The sequence below is a fragment of the Notechis scutatus genome, chromosome 9, assembly GCF_049901735.1.
Source record: "Notechis scutatus isolate UNSWTSFEM ecotype Mainland chromosome 9, rNotScu1.2, whole genome shotgun sequence".
In the NCBI taxonomy this organism is placed as follows: domain Eukaryota; kingdom Metazoa; phylum Chordata; class Lepidosauria; order Squamata; family Elapidae; genus Notechis; species Notechis scutatus.
Window position 1 is genome coordinate 4789276 of NC_142017.1, and position 21438 is coordinate 4810713.

At 42.4% G+C, this 21438-nt stretch overlaps 1 protein-coding gene across 2 annotated transcripts in view; it reads left to right on the top strand.

The window, feature by feature from the left end:
* RPGRIP1L (RPGRIP1 like) overlaps positions 1 to 21438 on the top strand; it is a 65066-nt gene that overhangs the window by 42371 nt on the left and 1257 nt on the right. The window contains exons 23-25 of one of the 2 annotated variants that reach the window (XM_087971455.1): positions 6355 to 6541; positions 13441 to 13525; positions 20246 to 20379. In XM_087971455.1, the coding sequence (XP_087827581.1) occupies positions 6355 to 6541; positions 13441 to 13525; positions 20246 to 20379 (406 nt within the window). The remainder of the gene's footprint in view (positions 1 to 6354; positions 6542 to 13440; positions 13526 to 20245; positions 20380 to 21438) is intronic. The other variant, XM_087971456.1, reaches the window with a different exon arrangement.

Genomic DNA, 21438 nt, shown 5'->3' on the forward strand with positions numbered 1-21438 from the left:
AGAACTAACCTGGAGTCTTACATAAAGGAACGATCTCAAAGTATTACACTATATTCCGTTGCTTTAATGAAGACTGTGATTGGGGAGAGGTTGATAAAAACCCTTCGTGATGATTAGAATACAAGACCGAATTATCTGTCCTCTTTCACCTTCGTAGGTCTGGGGAGAAATATTGACTTGCAAGCAGAATGGCCGGGTTTTCTTTCCAAGAAATTGCTACCAAACTGTGGAAAGTTTCAGCTTTTACATTTCGTCGGTTTCTGCTAAGCTCAGCTTTGATTTCAGCACCCACTGAATTCAGTAATAATTTGCCCCCATCTAATGGATGCTCTTAAATCCTAGTTACCGAGAGTGCTGAAAAAAAGATATATGAATAAACCCTAAAAAATATTGAAAGATTCCCCTGCTAATTATCTCATGAATCTCAAAGAACACATCCTGTTGTTTGAGCCATTGACAATTACTCCTTTCATTTTTCTTTTCTTTTCTTTTAAACAAGTTACAAATTAGATTGTCGGCATTATTTCTTAGATCGGATGATCATAAAAAGAACTTTAACATGTTTTCCTCCAGAATTTAGCTTTACAATCGCTCTTTCTTTCTGCCCCCACCTCACACTATCTCCTTTTTTTTTTTTGGTCCGTTATGTATAATTAATCGTAGATTATTTCATTTCGTTTACAACATTTATGAGCTCCACTTCGTCAGTAACGAAACGCCTGTCCCCTTCTTTTTCTTTTCCAAAGTGGCGTAATTAGTGTTAGCATCTTTTCTCTAGCAGGCTACATAAAGTTTAGTGGCTGGATTAAATCATGTCATTAACATAATGTGCTACACAATTTGCCCCCTATCTTTCTGCGTTTCCACTACATCAAAGCGCCAGCGAGTGCCAATGTAATTGGCTCTTGCTAGCTTGTCAGGTTGATTCAAGCTGACGAGTGGTGTTTTCGCTTTAAAAAAATAAAGAGAAAGAGCTTCTAGGCATGATAATTAATGGAAGAAGGAGGTTGGCTGGTGGGGCGTGGGGGGGGGGAGAAATCAGAAAAATGTAAAACTTCGGACAGTTCTTTATGAATATTTCATACGTGTGAATATAATCAGAAGTTAGCATTATCAATTTGATGTATAATACATTGATTAAAAGCCTTGTTACAGGCTTCCAAGCTGGGCGTTGGGAGTTGAGAATTTGCACGAGCGTTTGGGAAGGCTAAACCATCGCCGTCATAAAATTAACAATGCTTGTTCTCATCTCTCCACATCTTCACTTGATTATTTGAGAACAATATAGCTTTCAATTATCACAATAAAATTTTACTTGCTGTCAGCTCTCAAGTTATCTTCAAATGTGCCCGCGGGGCAAGGCTTAGTAAAACCAATTTATTCTGCGGTGGCCTCATTTTCCTCCTAGGTGTGTTTATATCTTTGCTCCTTCGTTATAGATAGTGTCTCTGTCTCTCTCTCTTTTTTTCTTTTTAGCACTAATACCATTTTAGTGAAAACTGTCATCATCATTTTCTTTAAACAAGGTTCTTAGAGTTAATAATTAATGTTGACATACAGCAGGTTTTTTTTTTTTAAAAAAAAAACAGCTTCAAAAATCCAGGTGGATGTATCTCTGCTATAGAGGAACATATGTGGGATTTTTTTTAATCCACCCCCACCCCCCATTTTTTAACGGTATAGCAAGTAAAATTCGAGGATCGGGGAAGTGAAAAGCTTTTGTTGATGGATGCACCTGGGGCTTAGGCGATAGGTGGGAGAATAAGATCCCTGGAGAAGGGAAGCCAATAATAAGGATGGTTTATTATTTGGTTCATTGCATAGTCAGCCAGATGTTCAGGCTGGATTTGGCATTTTTTGTCCACTTACCGAATCCTTCTCAGGGACCTGGGATAGGCAGATGTGATGGTGTTAGAAATCTCGTCGCAGGATGTAAGCTGTTCCAAGTCAAGCTGCCTTTTGCAATTGACCGACGGTGAATTTGTCGCTGCCGATGAGGTTCAAGGATGCTCCAGTTAACTTGGGATTGCACCCAAGGCACCTTTGACTATTAGTCCAATTTTTGCTTCCCTTTGCCATAATTGTTCTATTTATATTTGTGGGTCTTTGTATTTCATTATCTTCTCCAATTCTTTCTCTCCTCCTCCTCTTCTGTCTCCAGGTAGTGCCAGGTCCACCAACTAGACTTTTTTGGTCTTTCTTATCGACAATTAAGTCCGTTATTATTACAAATGTTGAAATTCTGCTCCTAGATTATTCTTTCAGAGAGGAAGGCCTGCCTGATTGGGAACTTCTTCCCTTCATCATTTCATAGTGGGGAAAAAAATTACACGTTCTTCTTTCCATGATATCCTTTGCCTTGAGAATAGGCGTATCGGTGTCTGATCACAGCAAAGGTGTATTGTTAAGATATAGGCACACTAAAAGGAAAGAAGGTGGTAGGTCCATGAGATATTTTTTTATGATTCAAAGGATCTTTTTTTAATCCTTTTAACAAATCCCTGGCTTGCCATGATTGTCAAGATTACTTATCATGTATTATTATGTATTATTATTCTTCATTAAATTTATTTGCTGCCCATCTCGCCACAAAGTGGCTCTTTGCAATGTCTTAGTAGTAAAGTTGACTCAATCAGCGCAAATCAAGGTAATATTGTTCCAAGGCAAAGGAAGAACTGAAGTTCTTTAGATCGGAGGTCACTGTCTGGATTTTGGGCGCCAAATATGCTTGTGGTCCAGCCAACCTTTGCTTATTATGCTCAGAGACTATTCCAAGTTACTCTTCAGTTGTGTTCTTTGACGTGGCAGATGGGGAAATTATGAAACACAGACACAATAATCACATGAAGAGAGTCAGTTTGTTTAAGGCACCGCTAGAAACCAGGAGACCGTGAGTTCTACTCCCAGCTTAGCATGAAAGCCGGTTGGGTAATTTCAGACCATTCACCAAGAGATGGTGAGTTCTAGTTCCTGTTTAGCATAAAAGCCAGCTAGGTAACTTTGGGTCAAACACCAGAAGATGGTGAGTTCTAGTCCCATTTTAGAATGAAAGCTGGCTCGGTAACTTCAGGCCAATCACCAGGAGAAGGTGAATTCTAGTCTTGGCTTAGGCAGGAAAGCCAGTGTTGTGGTTCGCCGGCAGCCTGTGCAGACGGCTGCAGAATTGGACAGTGGGGAAAAACAGGGACCAGTCCGGGAGTTTGGAAAGGACTCGGATGAGGGTCCCAAGTCCAATGCACAGATGGGGCCCGGACCATCTGGGAGTGGGGTGATGACTCCGGAGCCTCCAGAGTCTGGCAGCAGCGAGGCAGAGGAACAAGGGGAGCCTGTTCCCAGTGTGTGTGTGTGTGTGTGTGTGTGTGTGTGTGTGTGTGTGTGTGTGCAGAGCTGCTAGAAGGCAAGAGCAGCTGAGACAAAATGGGCAACTCAGGAGTAAAGCTTGGAGGTGATTGGCCCCTCCCCTCAGGTATAAAGGAGGTGCAAAGGTAGAGAAACCTTTGCAGGAAGCAAAGTCATTCTCTCTGTTCAGATTAATCCTTGAAGCTCTGTGTGGACTTTGTATTTCGGTTGGTTTTTTATAGTTAATTTGGCACTTTAGTTGTTGGCAGCAAGTCAAAGGAGAGAAAGGTGGGTGCTTATCTCAAGGAACTGTTTGGGAGTCATTACCGGCTGGGAATGAACATAATTCCCAGCATTGAAATAAAACAAGAGTTGTTTGGATTAAGCATGTGCTTAATTACGGTCTCAGGAAGCCTTGGTCAGAACAGCTGGCTGAATGACCTAAGGGCAGTCACTCTCAGCTCAGCCTACCTCACAAGGTTGTTGCTGTGGGGAAAATAGGAAGAGGAAAGTGTTGGATAGGTTCTTCACCTGGAGTTATTTGTAAAAATAAAGGCAGAGTACAAATAAATAAGCAAAATAAATATTATTTTCCCCAAAAAAAATATGTATGCCAAAGATTGGGAGTAATTATAATGGATGAGGTTTGTCAGGGACTGATAGCCATTCACCACCACCCAAAAAGAATCAAGATGGCAGACAGAATGGTATGAGCAAAAGTCCTTTAAAAATATGTGTTACATCCTGTTATTACATATATTTGTTTACGTTTGGACGGCATTTGTAAACCCCAGCAGCTTTTGACAGGCAAGTTAAGCATTCGGAAGGGAATTGCTCTGAATTTCACTTAAAAATGCCATATACATATACACATACATACACACACATATGCATGCGACGGGAGGCAAAAGGAGCTCATTTCTAAAAGCGAAATTAGACAATGGAAGCAATTTCATTTTTTATGCATGTGAACGTAGGGTGCTTGAGGTTATTAGTTGAAACTGAGTAACCTTTTCGTGCCTTCGTCTCTTTTCGAAATTTGAATATGAAAAGCATATTCAAGTCTAAAGACCATCACTTTAATGACATTTGGCAGTCATTTGATTTATTAGGTTTTTATTAAAAGAAAATTCCTTTAAATATTTCATCACGCTATGCTAATCCTGGGTAATATTGCCAGCTGAAGCTGTGTACCTGCATTAGCGGAGACAGAACGGTGTGGAATATTTGCTGTCATCCCGGTAAAATTTCCATGAATCTACTGAATAATAAAACAAATCTTATTGAAATATTCAGATTCAGGGTGTTGTTTTTTTTAGTTAAGGTGTCTTAGGATACATAATAAAAGAAAATGCCTTTTGAAAAACAGTGGGAGTCATGTAGCTTCATCCAATATTGAAGGAGGTTGACAGCCAGGATATTGTTTGGTAGGAAGGATATATATTTATTTACCGGGGAAATCCTGGGGTGGTTTTTCGACGGCTTAATTATAGAATATTCTTCTGAAAAAATGTCAGGTGCAATGTCTCACTTGAACCATTGCATGAATGTTTGGTTTGGAAGATGAACCACCCCAAACCATTATGGGTGGTTGTTGTTTTTTTTTTTAAATCATTGTTTAATTTGGCGCCTATTCATGCCAGGTGAGTGATGGAGATTTATAACCGAGAAGTCTTCAGATGGCAGAGGGAAGAAATTGACTTTCAAGTCAAACAGGAACCATCGAGAGAGAGTGGAGGAGAAACTTGACAGCTGAGAACTTCCCAGGTGTTCGGTTTCTTTCTCCAAGAGACAAATCTCGCCCTTCAAGTGTTCTTCAGCCTAACCTCGTTTTGAAATGGGGAGGTGGTGCGTTCTTTTGAAACCAACTGACTTAATGCAGGAGATTTCCTTGTGTGCTTACCTTTTAATATTTAACACGGAGCTCCTTCCACCCTGTGGACAGCGTTATTTTGAGCGATACACGTTAAGTGGGAAAGTGCAATCAACACACATGTTTTTGGCCCCATCAAAGATTTCAACACCTCAAAAAAAAAAATATGAAGACATCTTGTAAATGCACGCTCATGTATTAAAGATGGTGATTTTACTACACCCAGAAAAGCTAGCGGCTTCAAGGGCAATAATGTTACATGCTACTCCGAGAAGATGTGCTTTGTAGGGTGAACAGTGTGGTGGTTACACCAGAGATTGGTTTCCCCACACACACACATATGTTGGTTTCATGTTTAGTGGATGTACTATTTAGTAGTCCAACTGGCCAAAAGAAGCATAAAGGGGGGTAATAATGAAAGAAGGAGGAAATAAGAATGATTTATTATTTGTGACATAACACCTAAGTGTGTCGCCTCTTGCAGAGACTGTAGGAATCTCCCAATCAGGAGCACTTTGCAGATTTGTCATCCAAAGCCTTGTGTGTGACGTGTCTGCTTGTAGTACATCGATGTGGTCCCATTCAGTTGTGTGTCATTCTTGGCAATTCTGTGGTCCATCGATGTGGTCCCATTCAGTTGTGTCTGACTCTTGGCAATTCTGCGGGCCAGTTCCCCCCACATCTTCCGATCTTTCACTGCTCCTTGGATGCTCCGGTTAATGTCCGCTTTGAGGATATCCAGCCACCAGGTCCTCTGAAAGCCTGGTTTCTTTTCACCGCTAGCTCTTCCAAACCTACCGTAATTGCTTTATCCAGCGAATTCCCCCCGCGCAACAGGGGCAGTGTTGGGATTCAAATAACTTAACAACCGGTTCTTCCTAATGACCGGCTGGGTGGGCGTGGCTAGGGTGTGTGTCATGTGACTGAGTGGGCAGGGCCAACTTTACATCACTCGCGTGGGTGGTGCCTGTATGGGCAGGCGGGATTGGCGAGGGAATCCAGGGGTCAATGGCAGGTGGGGTTGGGGGTGGGGGGTGGCAGGAGGAAAAAAAGAAAGACCTAACCTCTGTTTGCGCATGGGCCAAGCTCAGTGAGACGGTGTTGCGTTACAAGGAGCAAAGGTATGGTTGTGTGTCTTTCAGCAGACCGCCGAAAGGATCCGCATCGAGATCGTGTCGCTCAGCCTCACGGATCCCCAGATTTTGATGGACCAGATGATCCAGCAGCTTTTCATAGAGTCCAAATTCTCCAGTTTCGAAACAACCGAAACTCCGGTTGCGCTTCCAAAACCCAGGAGCAGGCAGCGGGTGTACTACAACTACAGCCACGGTAGGAATTCAACTAATACTTATTTCGTTTCGAACTTCTAAATCGCTGGTTTTGTGTGTCCCTTCTTCTCGTTCTTCTTTCCGCCTCCTTCTTCTCCTTCTCTTTCTTCTTCTCCTGCTTTTTTCCTTCTCCTCCTTCTTCTCTTTCTTCTCCTCCTTCTTCTTCTCCTTCTTCTCCTTCTCCTTCTTTTCCTTCTTCTCCTTCTTCTTGTCCTCCTTCTCCTTCCTTTCCTTCTCCTCCTCCTCCTTCTTCTCCTTCTTCTCCTCCTTCTCTTCCTTCTTTTCCTTCTCCTTCTTCTTGTCCTCCTTCTCCTTCTTTTCCTTCTCCTCCTCCTTCTCCTCCTCCTCCTTCCATCCGTAACAGATTTTTTTGAAAAGTTCTGATTTAAGGCTTTACACACTCACACGCATACACATATATTTTTATTCCTCTTGGCCAGTATCCTCCCCTGCCTGATAGCCAATCACTGTCCTCCAAAAACCACAAGTATACGTAGTCCTCAACTTACGACCACAGTCGAGCCCAGAATTTGGGTTGCTAAGTGAGACGTCGATTAAGTGAGTTTTGCGACCATTCTTGCCCCGGTTGTTATGACGTGAATCACTGCAGTTGTTCAGTTAGTAACACGGTTGTTAAGGGAATCGGGTTGCTTGTCAGAAGGTCGCAAAAGGGGACCCCATGACCTCACTGTGACCGTCATAAATACGAACCAGTTGTCACTCATCTGAATTTTGATGATGTGACCCTGGGGATGCTGAAGCAGGAGACCTATACTATTTCACACAAGTGGCTGTCCAGGGTCTTCTTAAAAACCTCCAGTGATGGACACCTACAACTTCTGGTGACAAGCTGGTTAATTGTCCTCACTGTTAGGAAGTTTCTCCTTAGTTCCACATTGTTTCTCTCCTTGATTAGTTTCCATCCTTTGTTTCTTGTCCTGCCTTCTGGTGCTTTGGAAAATAAGTTGACCCCCTCTTCTTTGTGGCAGCCCCTCAAATAATGGAATCCTGCTATCATGTCACCCTTAGTCCTTCTTTTCTCTAGACTAGCCATACCCAATTCCTGCAACCCGTTCTTCATATGTTTTAATCATCTTAGTTGCTCTCCTCTGCACTTTTAATCATTTTAGTTGTTCTTCCCTGCCCTTTTTCCAAAGTCTCAACATCTTTTTTTTAAAAATGCGGCGACTAAAACTGGATGCAGTATTCCAGGTGTGGCTTTACTAAGGCTTTATAAAGCCGTACTAATGCTTCACGTGATTTTGATTCTGTGCTTCTGTTTATACAAGCCAGCATTCTTGCATACAGGTATGTTACAAATCAGTTTTCTAACAAGCTGCACCTTCTCTTGGGAAATAATATTTCTGCCTTTGCCACGAAGTTATCAGAGAGAACTCATTTCCAGCAAGGTTGCTTTGCTTTTCCTCGGGTATTACTTAAATAACTGGTCATCTAATATTTCCTCTGTGCCTGGTCTCCTTGTAAAGAAACATCATTCCAGAGAAAGCACCCTAATGAATTTTGGTGTTTCATAATGTCGGCAAGAAAGCCAATAATCTAATAGTAATGAAGTCAGAATGTGCGTGTTTACTATAGCTTTACTCCATTTCTTATTCAGGCCTAATTAGATTTGGGTGTGTAGAATATTTGAGGTTAATTGAATATTTTCTTTAATAAAACTGAGATTTACATGATGGGGAAAAGGAGTGTACTTTGAGCTTAGAGAGAAACTAGCAGTCCCATGGATTTTGTATGAAAAAAATAATAATCATGATAAACCCCGGTGTAATTTGAGAAGTCATTATTTCTCAGTAAATAAATGCCTTTTTTATTGGGTTCTTTTATTATGTTTATGTCTCAAGCATTGCGGCTGGGTTTTTAAGAAATGGCTTTATATCTTAGCTGAGACAAAGAGATCTTGTGAAATTCTGCCTTAATAAGCAACATTTAATATCACAACTGAGTACTGTCACTTCCCTAGCCATTTGCTCTGCCTTTCTAATCTATAGATAGAAGGGGGAGAGATTTACAGTTAATAAGTTAAACGCCCTTAGTAAATCATAAGACTATAATGCGCCTGAGCTTGTCTGTTAATTATGGACATTATTTTGCATACAGCTTTATTCATATATTTTTTTAAAAATCTATCTAACGAATCAGGTAAAGAAGATGGGCAGTGGATTTCAGAAAGGAATATTTGTAGTTTTTTCCCCAAAAATTGAAGAACTAGAGTTTCCAAGCTTGACACCAGAAGAGATAGAACATCAAAACTTGGAAGTTGGGACAAGCGGTAGGCCTTGCCTCCGACAGTTACTCATCAATAAACTCATAGAGGCAGATGGTTTATGATACTAATGGTGTGTGATCGGTCTACTCTGCAGAACCAAGATCTGTGGTAGGTCTAGAGCCACAGAATTGGAAGGGATCTTAGACATCATCTACTTGAACTCTATGCTAAGTGTAGGGTTCCTAGAGCACCTCTCAAAGATGACCTTCTAGGTTTTGTTTGAAGTCCTCCAGCAAAGAATTCACCACTCATACAGTCAGAAAGTTCCTGCAGAAGTCTAACCTGAACCATCATCCTTGGAATTTTAATCCATTGGTTATTATTGTTCTGCCTTTTGAAACAATTTTAATCCATTGGTATATTATTATTGTTCATGCCTGCACACTGGTGTCATAACTTCCATTAGTTACCTTTTCCTACCCAGATCCTATTGTTGTTCCTCATTTGATTTAGTTTCCATCTTGGTAATCTTCATCTGAACTTGATCCAATTTGTCTCTGTTCTTTTGGAACTGTGTTACCCAGAACCGAATTTAGGAAATATCTGAGCAAGACAGTGTAGGGTGGAGGTGCGATTAATTTCCAGGCCTTGCTGGGGGGTTTTTTTTTCATTGTTGTCCATAGTTTGTCTGTCTTTCCTGGATGAGAAACCAGATAAATGAATAGCAGGATGAAGAGAAGATGGGGAATCAAGAGAAGAGAATATTTCTAACTCAGAATTGAACTGTGGAGCCCTTGGTGCTCTCTGAGCTTGGTTATTTTCTTACAGACGTTTCATTACCCGACTAGGTAACATCATCAGTACTTAGAAGCTGCTTCTAGCACTGATGATGTTACCTAGTCGGGTAATTAAACGTCTGCAAGAAAACAACCAAGATCAGAGACCATCAAGGACCTTATGAAAGAGAAGTATGCTATTAACGTGCTTTCCCACATTGCTATTTGCCTCTAGATAAATAGGTTGAAATCGTATGTGGTCTTTTGCTATATAGATAACAGGAAATCTGAATCCTATTTCCATGCAGAAGTCCTTCTACCTATGACTTGTTGACATAGGTGCTGTATCAAACAGTACTTCGGAATGAAAGATCTTAAAAAACAAAAAAACAAATAGGTGAGAAGGCATTAATAAACGGGCAGAAGTTATGCTAACTATTTTCTTTTTTCTTTTTTTTTAAATTTTAAAAAACGCTTTTTTGAAATTCAAAATATTAAAAAGTTTACAAAAATTTCTATCTTTCAGCATCGTTTTTTGACAGTACAATAAATATAATACATACAATTAATACTTTTTTTTAAAATTAATACTAACTATTTTCAACCTGAACTGAACAGTACTTTTAATTCTCCAGTGTCAAATATTCGGGGTGTCAGCAAACTGACCACTTCTTCACTAAGTTGACATCAACAGTGACAGCACAAAAGGGAAATTCTTAATTTCACCTTGGGGAAAAAAAAAAAAAGATTCCATCCCTTCCTCCTTCCCCTCGTCGGTCCCTCCATCTCGTTTTTCTCTTTCTGCTTCTCTGGACAAAACCACCATAATTGAAATAACAGAGATTAAGTTGAGTTGATAGGTACCGATAACAAGGAAATAGAATTTATATTTCATAGAGCCGAGAGAATATTGCTTGAACTATGCTGAGAAAGCAGGAAAAGAGCCCGTAAATGAGATTAATGATTTTGAGCCTAAAGAATGTTAGCTTGGCTGTGTATAAACCTACTCACAAATTGACAAGAGAAAAGGGTAATGAACGAAATATTCCCAAACTTTTTTTTTATTTTTAAACAAGACTTACATAGAGTTAGGAGTGAGTAGCGGCCAAGTATCCTTTAGATTCAGAGTAGTACAATGGAAGAAAGTTTCTTTCCATGTACAGGTAATCTTTGACTTACGAGCACAAAATTTCTGTTGCTCAGTGATACAGTCATTAAGTAAATTTTGCTCCATTTTATGACCTTGCCACAGTGGTTCCGTGAATCATTGCAATTGTTCAATTAGTAACATGGTTGCTAAGCGAATCTGAGTTTCTCATTGACTTGGCTTGTCAGAAAGGGGTTGGACTAGAAGACCTCCCAGGTCCCTTCCAACTCTGTTGTTCTGTTACCCTTTCCCATAAGAAGTTTGCACTCTTGTGCTTTAATGAGTGATAATTTAGACCTGGATTTTTCACTCTTAAGATCCCAATTAAAGGTGAACTAGGAAGCAATCCTAGATTACCAAAGTTGGTCAGTGTGAACCAGCGATGACTTCATCTAGCAAAGCCTTTTTCCCTCTTCATCAATTCCATTCCTTTATTTACCATTTTAAAATTCACAAAGTGCTTGATAAAAATCACAAGGAAGCCTTAAAAACAAATAAAACTATAGGCAAGAGGAACTATTTTAGCCTGGGCATTTGTTTAAAGGAAAAAGAAAACACTGAGCATTCTCAAGTTTGTTTGTTTGTTTTTTTTAAATTGCAAGAAGAACAGAACAGAGTAACAGAGTTGGAAGGGACCTGGGAGGTCTTCTAGTCCAACCCCCTCTTCAAGCAGGAGATGCTATACCATTTCAGATAAATGGTTGTCCAATCTCTTTTTAAAAAGCGCCAGTATTGGAGCACTTACAACACCTGGAGACAAATTGTTCCACTGATCAATTGTTCTCGCTCGTGTCGCTTTTATTGCAAATAGCACGAGGTAGTGAGGGGAGGGAGAAAAGGGCGGAGGGGAGGAAACTTACCCCACTTGCCCCACACACACCTCCCCTGGCCACCGGGCTGCTTCTTTCCGCTTCTTTCTTCTTCTGCTTTTGGCTGCATGCAAGGAAAGCAGCAAAAGACTTTCTTTCTCTCCCCCAAACTTTGCCAGAAATTAATCTTTGGGACTCTGCAAGGCATCCTGCTCCAAAAGGCTGTGTCATTCTAGTGGAGTTTGGGGGAGAGAAAGAAAGACTTCTGCTGCTTTCCTTGCATGAAGCCACAAGTCTCTCTCTCTCTCTCTCATTCTCTCTCCCCCTGAGAACAGAGCTGGAGACGGTATCCTGAGATCCCAAATAAAGAATGATTCGATCGGTAGGAAAACGGGGGTGGGGAATTTTCCTGCAGACTTTTTGGGGGGATTTTCCCAGGGTCTCCAGTCCGCGGGATTTAAAATTATGAGTTTGGTGGTCCCTGAGGTCCAAAAGGTTGGCGACCCCTGCGTTATACAGGGTGGATTCCAGGCAGATGAGCTGTATTCGAGAATTGGTTTCAAAAGAATTTCAAAAGACGTTCCTGCTCCCAGGAGGAATCTGGAAGGTCTTTTCAAATTTGGAGCCTCTATCTGGTTGTGTGGGGGGTTTTTTTGTTTCTTTTTTTAAATCCACCTTTTCTGCAAATATTTGTCTGTCTGAGAATAAACTCCACTCATCTGCCCTCCACATTCTGCCTTCTAGAATTGGCTTCATCTTTATTCTTGCTTTACGTTGCGCATCTTGTACCAGATGGGAAACTGCATGTCCGTATAAGTCATTGAAAAAGAATGCGTGGCCTTACAATAGCATTTCTTTGTAAAAAAAAAAAAGAAAAGAAAAGTGGATATGAATTTAGGGCAACGTTTTATTTCAGGAGCCAGCATGGCTGGCTAATTCTGCCGACTGCCAGCAATTCGATCCTGACTGGTTCAAGGTTGACTCAGCCTTCTGTCCTTCCGAGGTCGGTAAATGAGGACCCAGATTGTTAGAGGCAAGAGGCTGACTCTGTAAACCGCTTAGAGAGGGCTGTAAAGCGCTGTGAACATCTAATACATCTAAGGGGATATATATGGCTAACTATCATCTATTATCTATCTCTCTGTCTTCTGTCTATCTACAGTATCGTATTTGTCACTGTCTATCTGTTTATATTCATTCTCTCTCCCTCCCTCCTCTCTCTCTCTCTTTCTCCTCTCTCTCCCCCTCCCTCCCTTCCTCCATCCTCTCTCTCTCTCACTTATCTATCTATCTATCTATCTATCTATCTATCTATCTATCTAACTAACTAACTAACTAGTTCTGGTTCAGTGGTTAGAATGCAGCATTGCTAGCTACCTCTGGCCACAGCCAGGAGTTTGAATCTCACCAGGCTCAAGATTGGCTCAGCCTTCCATCCTTCTGAGGTCGGTAAAACGAGAACACAGATTATTGGGGGCAAGAGGCCGACTCTGTAAACCGCTTAGAGAGGACTGTAAATTACTGTGAAGCAGTATATAAGTCTAAGTACCATTGCTCGTCTTCCTTCCTTCCTTCCTTCCTTCCTTCCTTCCTTCCTTCCTTCCTTCCTTGGTGGTACAGTGGTTAGAATGCCATATTTCAAACTAACTCTGCCCACTGCCAGGAGTTCGATCCCAACCGACTCAAACTTGACTCAGCCATCCATCCTTCCGAGATGGGTAAAATGAGGACCTGTTGCTCGGAGCAACAGGCTGACTCTTTAACCTGCTTGGAGAGGGCTGTAAAGCACCGTGAAGCGGTATATAAGTCTAAGGGCTGTTTGGAGATGCTGAAATCAACAGGAAGGATGAGCCTGTGGAAAAGGAGTCCTGCAAAGGAAATGCATTTATTTATTTGCTGGTACTTAATTGCGGCCTCGGTCATTTCTGTTTGATTTTACAGTAATCTACGTGGATCAAGCCAACCACGAAGCAAGGTGGGATTATCTCAAGGCTGTTGTTTGTGGATCTGAGCCCAGGCATGGGAGGTAAGTTTTTGAGAGGACACGCCAGTAACCCCAGTAATACAGGCAATCCTCGACTTACAACAGTAATCGAGCCCAGAATTTATGTTGCTAAGGGGAGAAATCGGTTAAGCGAGTCCCATTTTTATGACTTTTCTCGCCACGTTTGTTAAGTGAATTCTTGCAGTTGTTAAATGAGTCACACGGTTAAGTGTGAATCTGGCTTCCCCCTCCCATGGACTTGGCTTATCCTTGGGACACTGCGACCTGTTATAAATGTGAGTCAGTGGCCAAGCATCTGAATGTAAATCACAGCTCACCAGGGATGCTGCAGTGGTTGTAAGTGTGAAAAACGATCCTGTTCCTTTTTTTCCAGTGACGTTGTAACTTCGAACAGTCACTAAATGAACAGTTGTAAGTTGAGGACCACCTGCGTTTCTTTTTCTTTTCCCCAGGCTGTAATTATTAATGATAGGTAGTCCTCGACTTACAACAGTTCATTTAGGGACCGTTCGAAGTTACAACACTGTGATGACCCAAAGGGGCGTGGCACAAAGGCAACACAGTCAGATAATCAGTAGGAGTCCCTTTATTATCTCCAACTTTGCCCCCAATGTCCAGGTTACCTTCTGGCTGGAGAAAAATCTCTCCCAGAACAGTCTTTAAATGGAGGAAATTCAGTCCAAAAACAAAGTACATACAAACTGTAACTAAAAATCCAAACATCCAAACCACACTGCAGTAATTAACTGGACAGGTCAGGAGTAGGAATTGCAGACTTGAAAGCAAACACAGTTGGGAAAACGCCAGGAACACAGATAAGCCTTGACAAAACAAGATAATTCACAATTTGCTCCCAACAGTTTGCTGTGCGCAACTTCCCTTTTTAAACACTGTGTTCCCATCTGCAGCTAATGAAGGGAATCAGGGCCCTTTCCTCCCCCGTAAGCCACTCAACCCACGTTACTCCCTTCTCCGTTCCTCCCTGGGGTGCCCTGGGATGAAGAGGGCGTGGGCCTGGGTCTTCCTCCGTATTCCATCTCCCTTGCTCTACCTCTCCCCTCTCTGCCCAGCCAGACTTTGCCCTTCCCCAGTTTCTTCCAGAGCCAACGGAGCCATACTCCCACTCCCTGTCAGCTGTTCGTCTCCCCCTCCAAATCAAATTCCGACAGGGGCATGACAAACAAGCAAAGTCAGAAGTGAATCTGACAAGCAAATTCAATGGGGAAGCCAGGTTCACTTAACAAGCTGTGTTTACAAACTTAACCTCTTGCAGTGATTCACTGTGGTAAGAAAGGCTGTAAAATGGGGCAAAATGCATTTAACTGACTCACTTAGCAACAGGAATGTTGAGCTCCATTGTGGTCCTAAGTCAAAGTCCAGTGAGGGCCTAAATACCTGGGAATAACTTGACTTTTGGCGGAGAACGGAAAAAGAAATAAATGCAGTGTTAGCTTTCCAGAAAACCTCCACTCCACCCAATAATTCCGAGACAAGCATCTTCTCAAAAGTTTCTTTTAATTGGATAGTAAACAGGCACAAACTGGGGAATCCCAATTCTGAAAGTTCTGGGCTTCCTTGCAATAAGTAAACATACAAATCCATCCCCTGCACCCATCATCACATTCCCTTTTTAAACACTGTGTTCCCAGCAGCAGCTAATGAAGGGAATCAGGGCCCTTTCCTCCCCCGTAAGCCACACAACCCACATTGCTCCCTTCTCCGTTCCTCCCTGCGGTGCCCTGGGATGAAGAGGGGGTGGGCCATCTGTCCCAACTTGAGATTTCCCCTCACCCAGGTGCAGAAATAACATGACCTTGAATTAGAAAAAGAATGTTATTACGTCTAATTACATACACTCCAAGAAATTCCCCCTTCCCATTTTCCCAGGCTCAAAATGTGGCAGTGTGGGAGCATCTGATCTCAGTTATGGCTTCCAGAGCTGACAGGAAGACCTAAATACTTGGGGAAAAGTTGACTTTTGCTTCCCTAAGTTCAGCTACTCCAGTAGCCACATAATCCATTTGTATTTCTACCTGGGCACTTAACAGGAGCGTAGATTCGAGTTGCTCTCAGGGGGAAAATGTATTCCTAATGCCCATGTTTATTCCGAGAAAATATAAATCCACCCTTCACATTATCTGAAGGCGGCTTACGATTTTCAAAAGCAAAGCACTGTTTTCCTTTTTAATGTCCATCCAGTGTGTGTGTGTGTGTGTGTGTGTACAGAGAAATTCATTTTAATTTCAAGATCTGGGCTATTTTGGCCGTAGCTGGAGCAGCCGCTGGCTTGGTTGGTTGAAGAAAACCGCCAATTAGCTTCGCGCACCCTGGGATTGTCCATGTATTTGCAGATAAGCAGTTTCAGGAAACAGGATATTAGCTGGCCAAAAGGCAACCAATCTTTTCTTTCCTTCCATTTTTATTTCCAAAACTGAGCCTCACATGGTGGCTGGCAGACAGTGGTTTGGGTTTTTTTTTAAAATGGAATCCGACAGGAAATGCCATAAAATGATCCCTTAAGAGGAGGCACGCCTCACATCTAAAGCACTTTGAAGTTCCGAAAGATTCTTTTTTTCCCCCTTCTTCTTCTTCTTCTTTTTCCCCTTTTTCTTATTTCAGCAAACAAGCAAAGGACTTCCAGATTTACTGCATACATTAGTGAGATGAATAACACACTGAGTCTAGTAAAACTCCAAATAAAGTTAAAGATGTCCTGGTAGTCCTATAATCTGTGGCATGTATGATTCTTTTATGTGACAAATTCAAGTCTAAGGACTATGCAAAATCTTTTGCTCAACGTTCTTTGCAGTTAAGCCTGGTTTAAGATGTCTGGGTCACTCAAAAATGGACGCATTTTGATTCTGGACATGCTTATTCATAATATTCTGTAAATACTATCCAAAAATAATGGAGAATATCCATATTTCATTTAACAAACATATTTCTATACACCATTTTCCCCCAATCGTCCATTCTCAAGAATTATTGCCAATCAAAGAAGAAGTTACTCATACGAATGGATGAATGGTTGGATTCATTAAGACAGATCAATGTCATTATTTATATCCCACCTTTATTATTTATAAATAACTCAAGGCAGGAAGCACATCCCACACACCTTCCTCCCTCCTATTTTCCACACAACAACCCTGTGAGATGAGTTGGGCTGAGAGAGAGGGACTGGTCAAAGTTGGCTTTCATACCTAAGGCAAGACTAGAACTCGGCGTCTCCTGGTGATTGTCCCAAAGTCACCCAGCTGACTTTCATGCCTAGGGCGGGACTAGTACTCACAGTCTCCTGGTAATCGGCCCAAAGTCACCCAGCCAGCTTTTATGGCTAAGGCAGGACTAGAACTCTCAGTCTCCTGATAATTGGTCCAAAGTCATTCAGCCAAATTTTATGCCTAGGGCAGGACTAGATTTCACCCTCTCCTGGTGGTGGGCCCAAAGTCACCCAGCCAGCTTTTATGGCTAAGGCGGAACTAGAACTCACAGTCTCCTGGTAATGTGCCCAAAGTCACCCAACCAGCTTTTATGGCTAAGGTGGGACTAGAATTCATAGTCTCGTGGTAATGGGCCCAAAGTTACCCAGCCAGCTTTTATGGCTAAGATGGGACTAGAATTCACAGTCTCCTGGTAATGGGCTCAAAGTCACCCAACCAGCTTTTATGGCTAAGGTGGGACTAGAACTCACAATCTCCTGGTAATCGGCCCAAAGTTACCCAGCCAATTTTTATGGCTAAAGCAGGACTAGAACTCACAGTCTCCTGGTAATCGGCCCAAAGTCACCCAACCAGCTTTTATGGCTAAGATGGGACTAGAATTCCCAGTCTCCTGCTTTCTAGCCTGGTGCCTTAACCAATTATAGCATCCAGTTTGTCCCATATAAGATGTCCCCATGTGTGGACCACTTGAATATGTGAATCGCTCCTTGCTCCCTCGTCCAGCTCGAGGCCCATCTTTGAAGTCCAGCCATCAGGAGGGATGGGAAATGCACATGATTGTTCTCCAGTGCACAGATGCCGCGGATTGTGAAGTTGGCGGCTTCGTTCCTCGGGCACATGTTTCCTATCACAAAGCCCTATATAATAATATCAGAAGATTTCTTTTTTTTCTTCTTCTTTTTTTTTTCTTTCCTTCCCCCTTTCATTTGAAACAGGAACCAAACTTTAAAGTTTAGGAAACCAAACAACCCGGGATAAAAATATCGCTCCAAATTGGCCACGTATGTGGGGAAAGGAAATTTCAGGGATAACTAAAATGACACTAACTCGCGCTGTTGAAAAGACAACGAGAATTAAAGTCAACGTTTTTTTTAGTTTGCAGATTGAATTTCCCAGGTTCTCACCGAGATTTTCATCTTCTAGACATCGGGAAAAAGTTTTTTTTTTAAAGAGCAAACTGGGTTGCTATTGTAAACATTGTCAAAATTACAGGTGTGAAGTATTTTTTAACTTTCCAGATGTGCTGTAGAATTGCTGTACGAACGCAGTGTGTTTATTGAATTTGGAAATTGCTCATTTCCCTCGCAGAGCTACTGCAACTTGCCTAACTTGGCATTCTGCAACTGAAATATAGGCTGAATTTGTGCGTTCAGTCCCCGAAATAATGAGAAGGCTAGAGGCAGTTTCTAAATAAAAGAAACAACGAGGGGTTGTTTGGAGTTTGTAAATCAACTCTTCTGTCAATAACCACGAGAAACGGACACAGCAAATAAATTAATAAGGCCTCAGACACCATTCTGAATTCACTCCTTAATAATAAGCTCTTGACAAAACTATTCAGGATCCCTCAGCCAACTATGTTTTTCCCCCCCAATATTTTAAGCCATTGTTACATCATGGTTAAACTAAAACAATGTTGTGGCTTAATACTCTGTAAGAATCAAATCCCAAAGGGACAAATAATAAACCACAATGTTAATACACATATGTTAACACCTACAGATTTGTATTTTGCCCCATCCTACGTAAAAAGATTCTTCCCGTTGACAATAACATAATCTTTTGGGACAGCTGGGAAGCTACATTAAATATTTTTGAAGCAACATCTGCTTTATCCAGAATGGCATTAATCTGAATGGATGTTGATGTTTTCTTTGTTTGGTTTGGTTTGGGGGGGAAAAAAAGATGCACAACAGCTAATTTTTTGTGGTCTGGCTAAACTTTTCCAAGTGTGGTGGGTTGGCTGAGGCGCCAGGGAAAGGAATGAAGGAAAGTAGGGAGGGAGGAAAAGGAAGGGAGGGAGGAAGTAAAGGGACGGGGAGAGGGGAAGGAAGGAAGGAAGGAAGGAAGGAAGGAAGGAAGGAAGGAAGGAAGGAAGGAAGGAAGGAAGGAAGGAAGTGCATCTAGGTACTTAGGAGCACTGTTGCTAAATGATACACTATGAGGCAGGCACCTCCTTAATTTAGCTCCAAACAGAGCCATTTGCCATGACCATAAGAGCTATACATGCTGAGAGCATAAATGAATGTGTCTCTAGGGCACGCGGTGCCTCAATGCTAAGATGTTGAGCTTGTCGGTCAGCAGGTTGGCGGTTTGAATCCCTAGCACTGGGTCACGGAGTGAGCTCCCATTACTTGTCCCCGCTTCTGCCAAGCTAGCCATTCAAAAGCATGTAAAAAAAATGCAAGTAGAAAAATAGGGACTCCTTTGGTGGAAAGGTAACAGCGTTCCGTGCGCCTTCAGCATTTAGTCATGCCAGCCACATGACCACGGAGACGTCTTCGGACAGCACTGACTCTTCTTCGGCTTTGTAACAGAGATGAGCACCACCCCCTAGAGCCGGAAACGACTAGCACATATGTGTGAGGGAAACCTTTACCTTTTACTGTATCTCTGATGCTGCATTGTTGAAGCTCTCCTGAAAGATGTTCTAAGAACTGAATTGCCTCTTATGTTAGCCAAGCGTCTCATGAAAGCAGCTGCTTCCCCTTCGGACAAAATGCAATTCCTGTCTGTTGATCCATTAGGGATGTTCCCGGTCCAGATCAGACACTCCCCCAAAATCCTCAAAGGACTTTCCCACCCCAGAAGGTGCCATTGACCACAGATAAACCATGTTCCTTTCTTGACTGAGGTTGTGACTGGATCCCTTCCCAGCCCCAAACTCCAAATCTATTTCAATGCCATGCCCCTGTTGGAATCTGATTCCGAGGGAGAGGTGGAACAGCTGACAGGGAGTGGGAGTGTGGCTCCAGTGGCTGTGGAGGAAACTGGGGAAGGGCACAGTCTGGCTGGGTATTCGGAGGAAGACCCAGGCCCACCTCCTCTTCATCCTGAGGCATGCAGGGAGGAACGGATAAGGGACCAATGTGAGTTGCGTGGTTTATGGGGGAGGAAGGGGCCCTGATCCCCTTCATTGGCTGCAGCTGGCAAAACTGTTTAAAAAGGCAAAAGGCACAGCAAAGCGTAGTTTGTGTTGGTTTTTATTTATAATTTATATGTACTTTGGGTTCGGACTGAATTTCTTCCCTTTAAAAACTCTTATTGGGAGAGTTCTTTCTCCAGCCGATGATAACTGGACCTTGGGGACCAAGTTGGAGATATTAAAGGGATTTTACCTATTTTTAGGACTTCATTGCTTTTGTGCCACGCCCCTTTGGGTCATCACATTCAACCTAATCGGCCGCTTTAATTGAAACCCAGCTGAGGTTTCATCTGACTTTTCAAATTCCCAGACTGAGTAATGTCAGAAATAATCTACTTTCTCTCTCTCTCTCCCTCTCCCCCCCCCCCCCAGTATACGATTTACAGTGGTCAGTGACCCTCTGGAAGATCAACAGGATCTGGAGTGTGAGGATATTGGCTTTGCTTATGTGAGTTTAAGCCAGATCTTTCAGAAAAAGCAAGACCTCATTGATCAAGACATTGATGGTAAGCCCTTCTCTAACACCAGGGTCTCCAGCTTCCAATTCACAAATGCTTAAGGCCACTGAGTACCTAAAATATAATATCTCTGGAGATTCTCAGTCCTCCAGCTCACGGTTCTCCCAAAAGGTGCCTTTTCAAGAAGGCCACTGGACTTTCTTGGTTTTCCCTGGAAGACGTTTCGCTTCTCATCCGAGAAGCGTCTTCAGTTCTGAGTGAATGGTGGGGAGAACGGAAGGATTTACATCCCTTGCACTCCTCTGGTCATTGGCGCTCTTGCTAAGAATCGTTGAGGCCGCTTGGAGGTTTATCTGTGCCCCCCAGGGTCACCTGAGTAGTGCCAATGGGTGTGGAACCTTTTGGGAACTGTATTCCCATGTGATCCAGTCTGGTGACTGTCTTGGAAAGGAACTTCCTCCCTTTCCAAGACAGTCAAAGTAATCAGCTAAACCCTAACCTCAATTTCGGAAGAAAAATGTTTGTTTTTTTAAAGAAAATTTTGCTTTTTGAAAGAGAGAGGAAAAGGGTTTCCCCACAAGCCAGCAGCTTGGTCTTTGCGTCTTGACCCAGTCACCTCCTAAACCGTCCGCAGAAGCTCCGTGGTTTGGCCTGAGGATCCATGTTGCTCAGGCTGGGTCATCGTTGCCACCTCTCTACCCAAGAGAGAGTCACGATACTCCTTAGAAACGTGCAACTGAAGGCAACTGCTGTGCCTCTGCCTCCCTCTCTCTCTCTTTTTTTTAAGCATGTCCTTTTTTTGGTGTCCGGCTGATGCTACTCAGAGGTGGAGAAGTTAAGATGGCCGTCAATATGCTTCTTGTGTCAGGGTAGTAATTTAAGAGCTGACCAGCTGCTGCAATGGTGCAACGATGCAATGATGGGAATGAGTCAATAAGGTTTTTGGCTGTTATCCCTTTAAGAGCCTGTATAATAAGAAGAGGCCCTGTTAGGGCCTCTCTATCTCTCTTCTCTCTCTCTCCTTCTTTCTCTCTCTCTCTCTCCTCTCCTCTCTCTCTCTTCTCTCTTTTCTTTCTCTCTTTCTTCTCTCTCTCCTCCCTCTCTCTT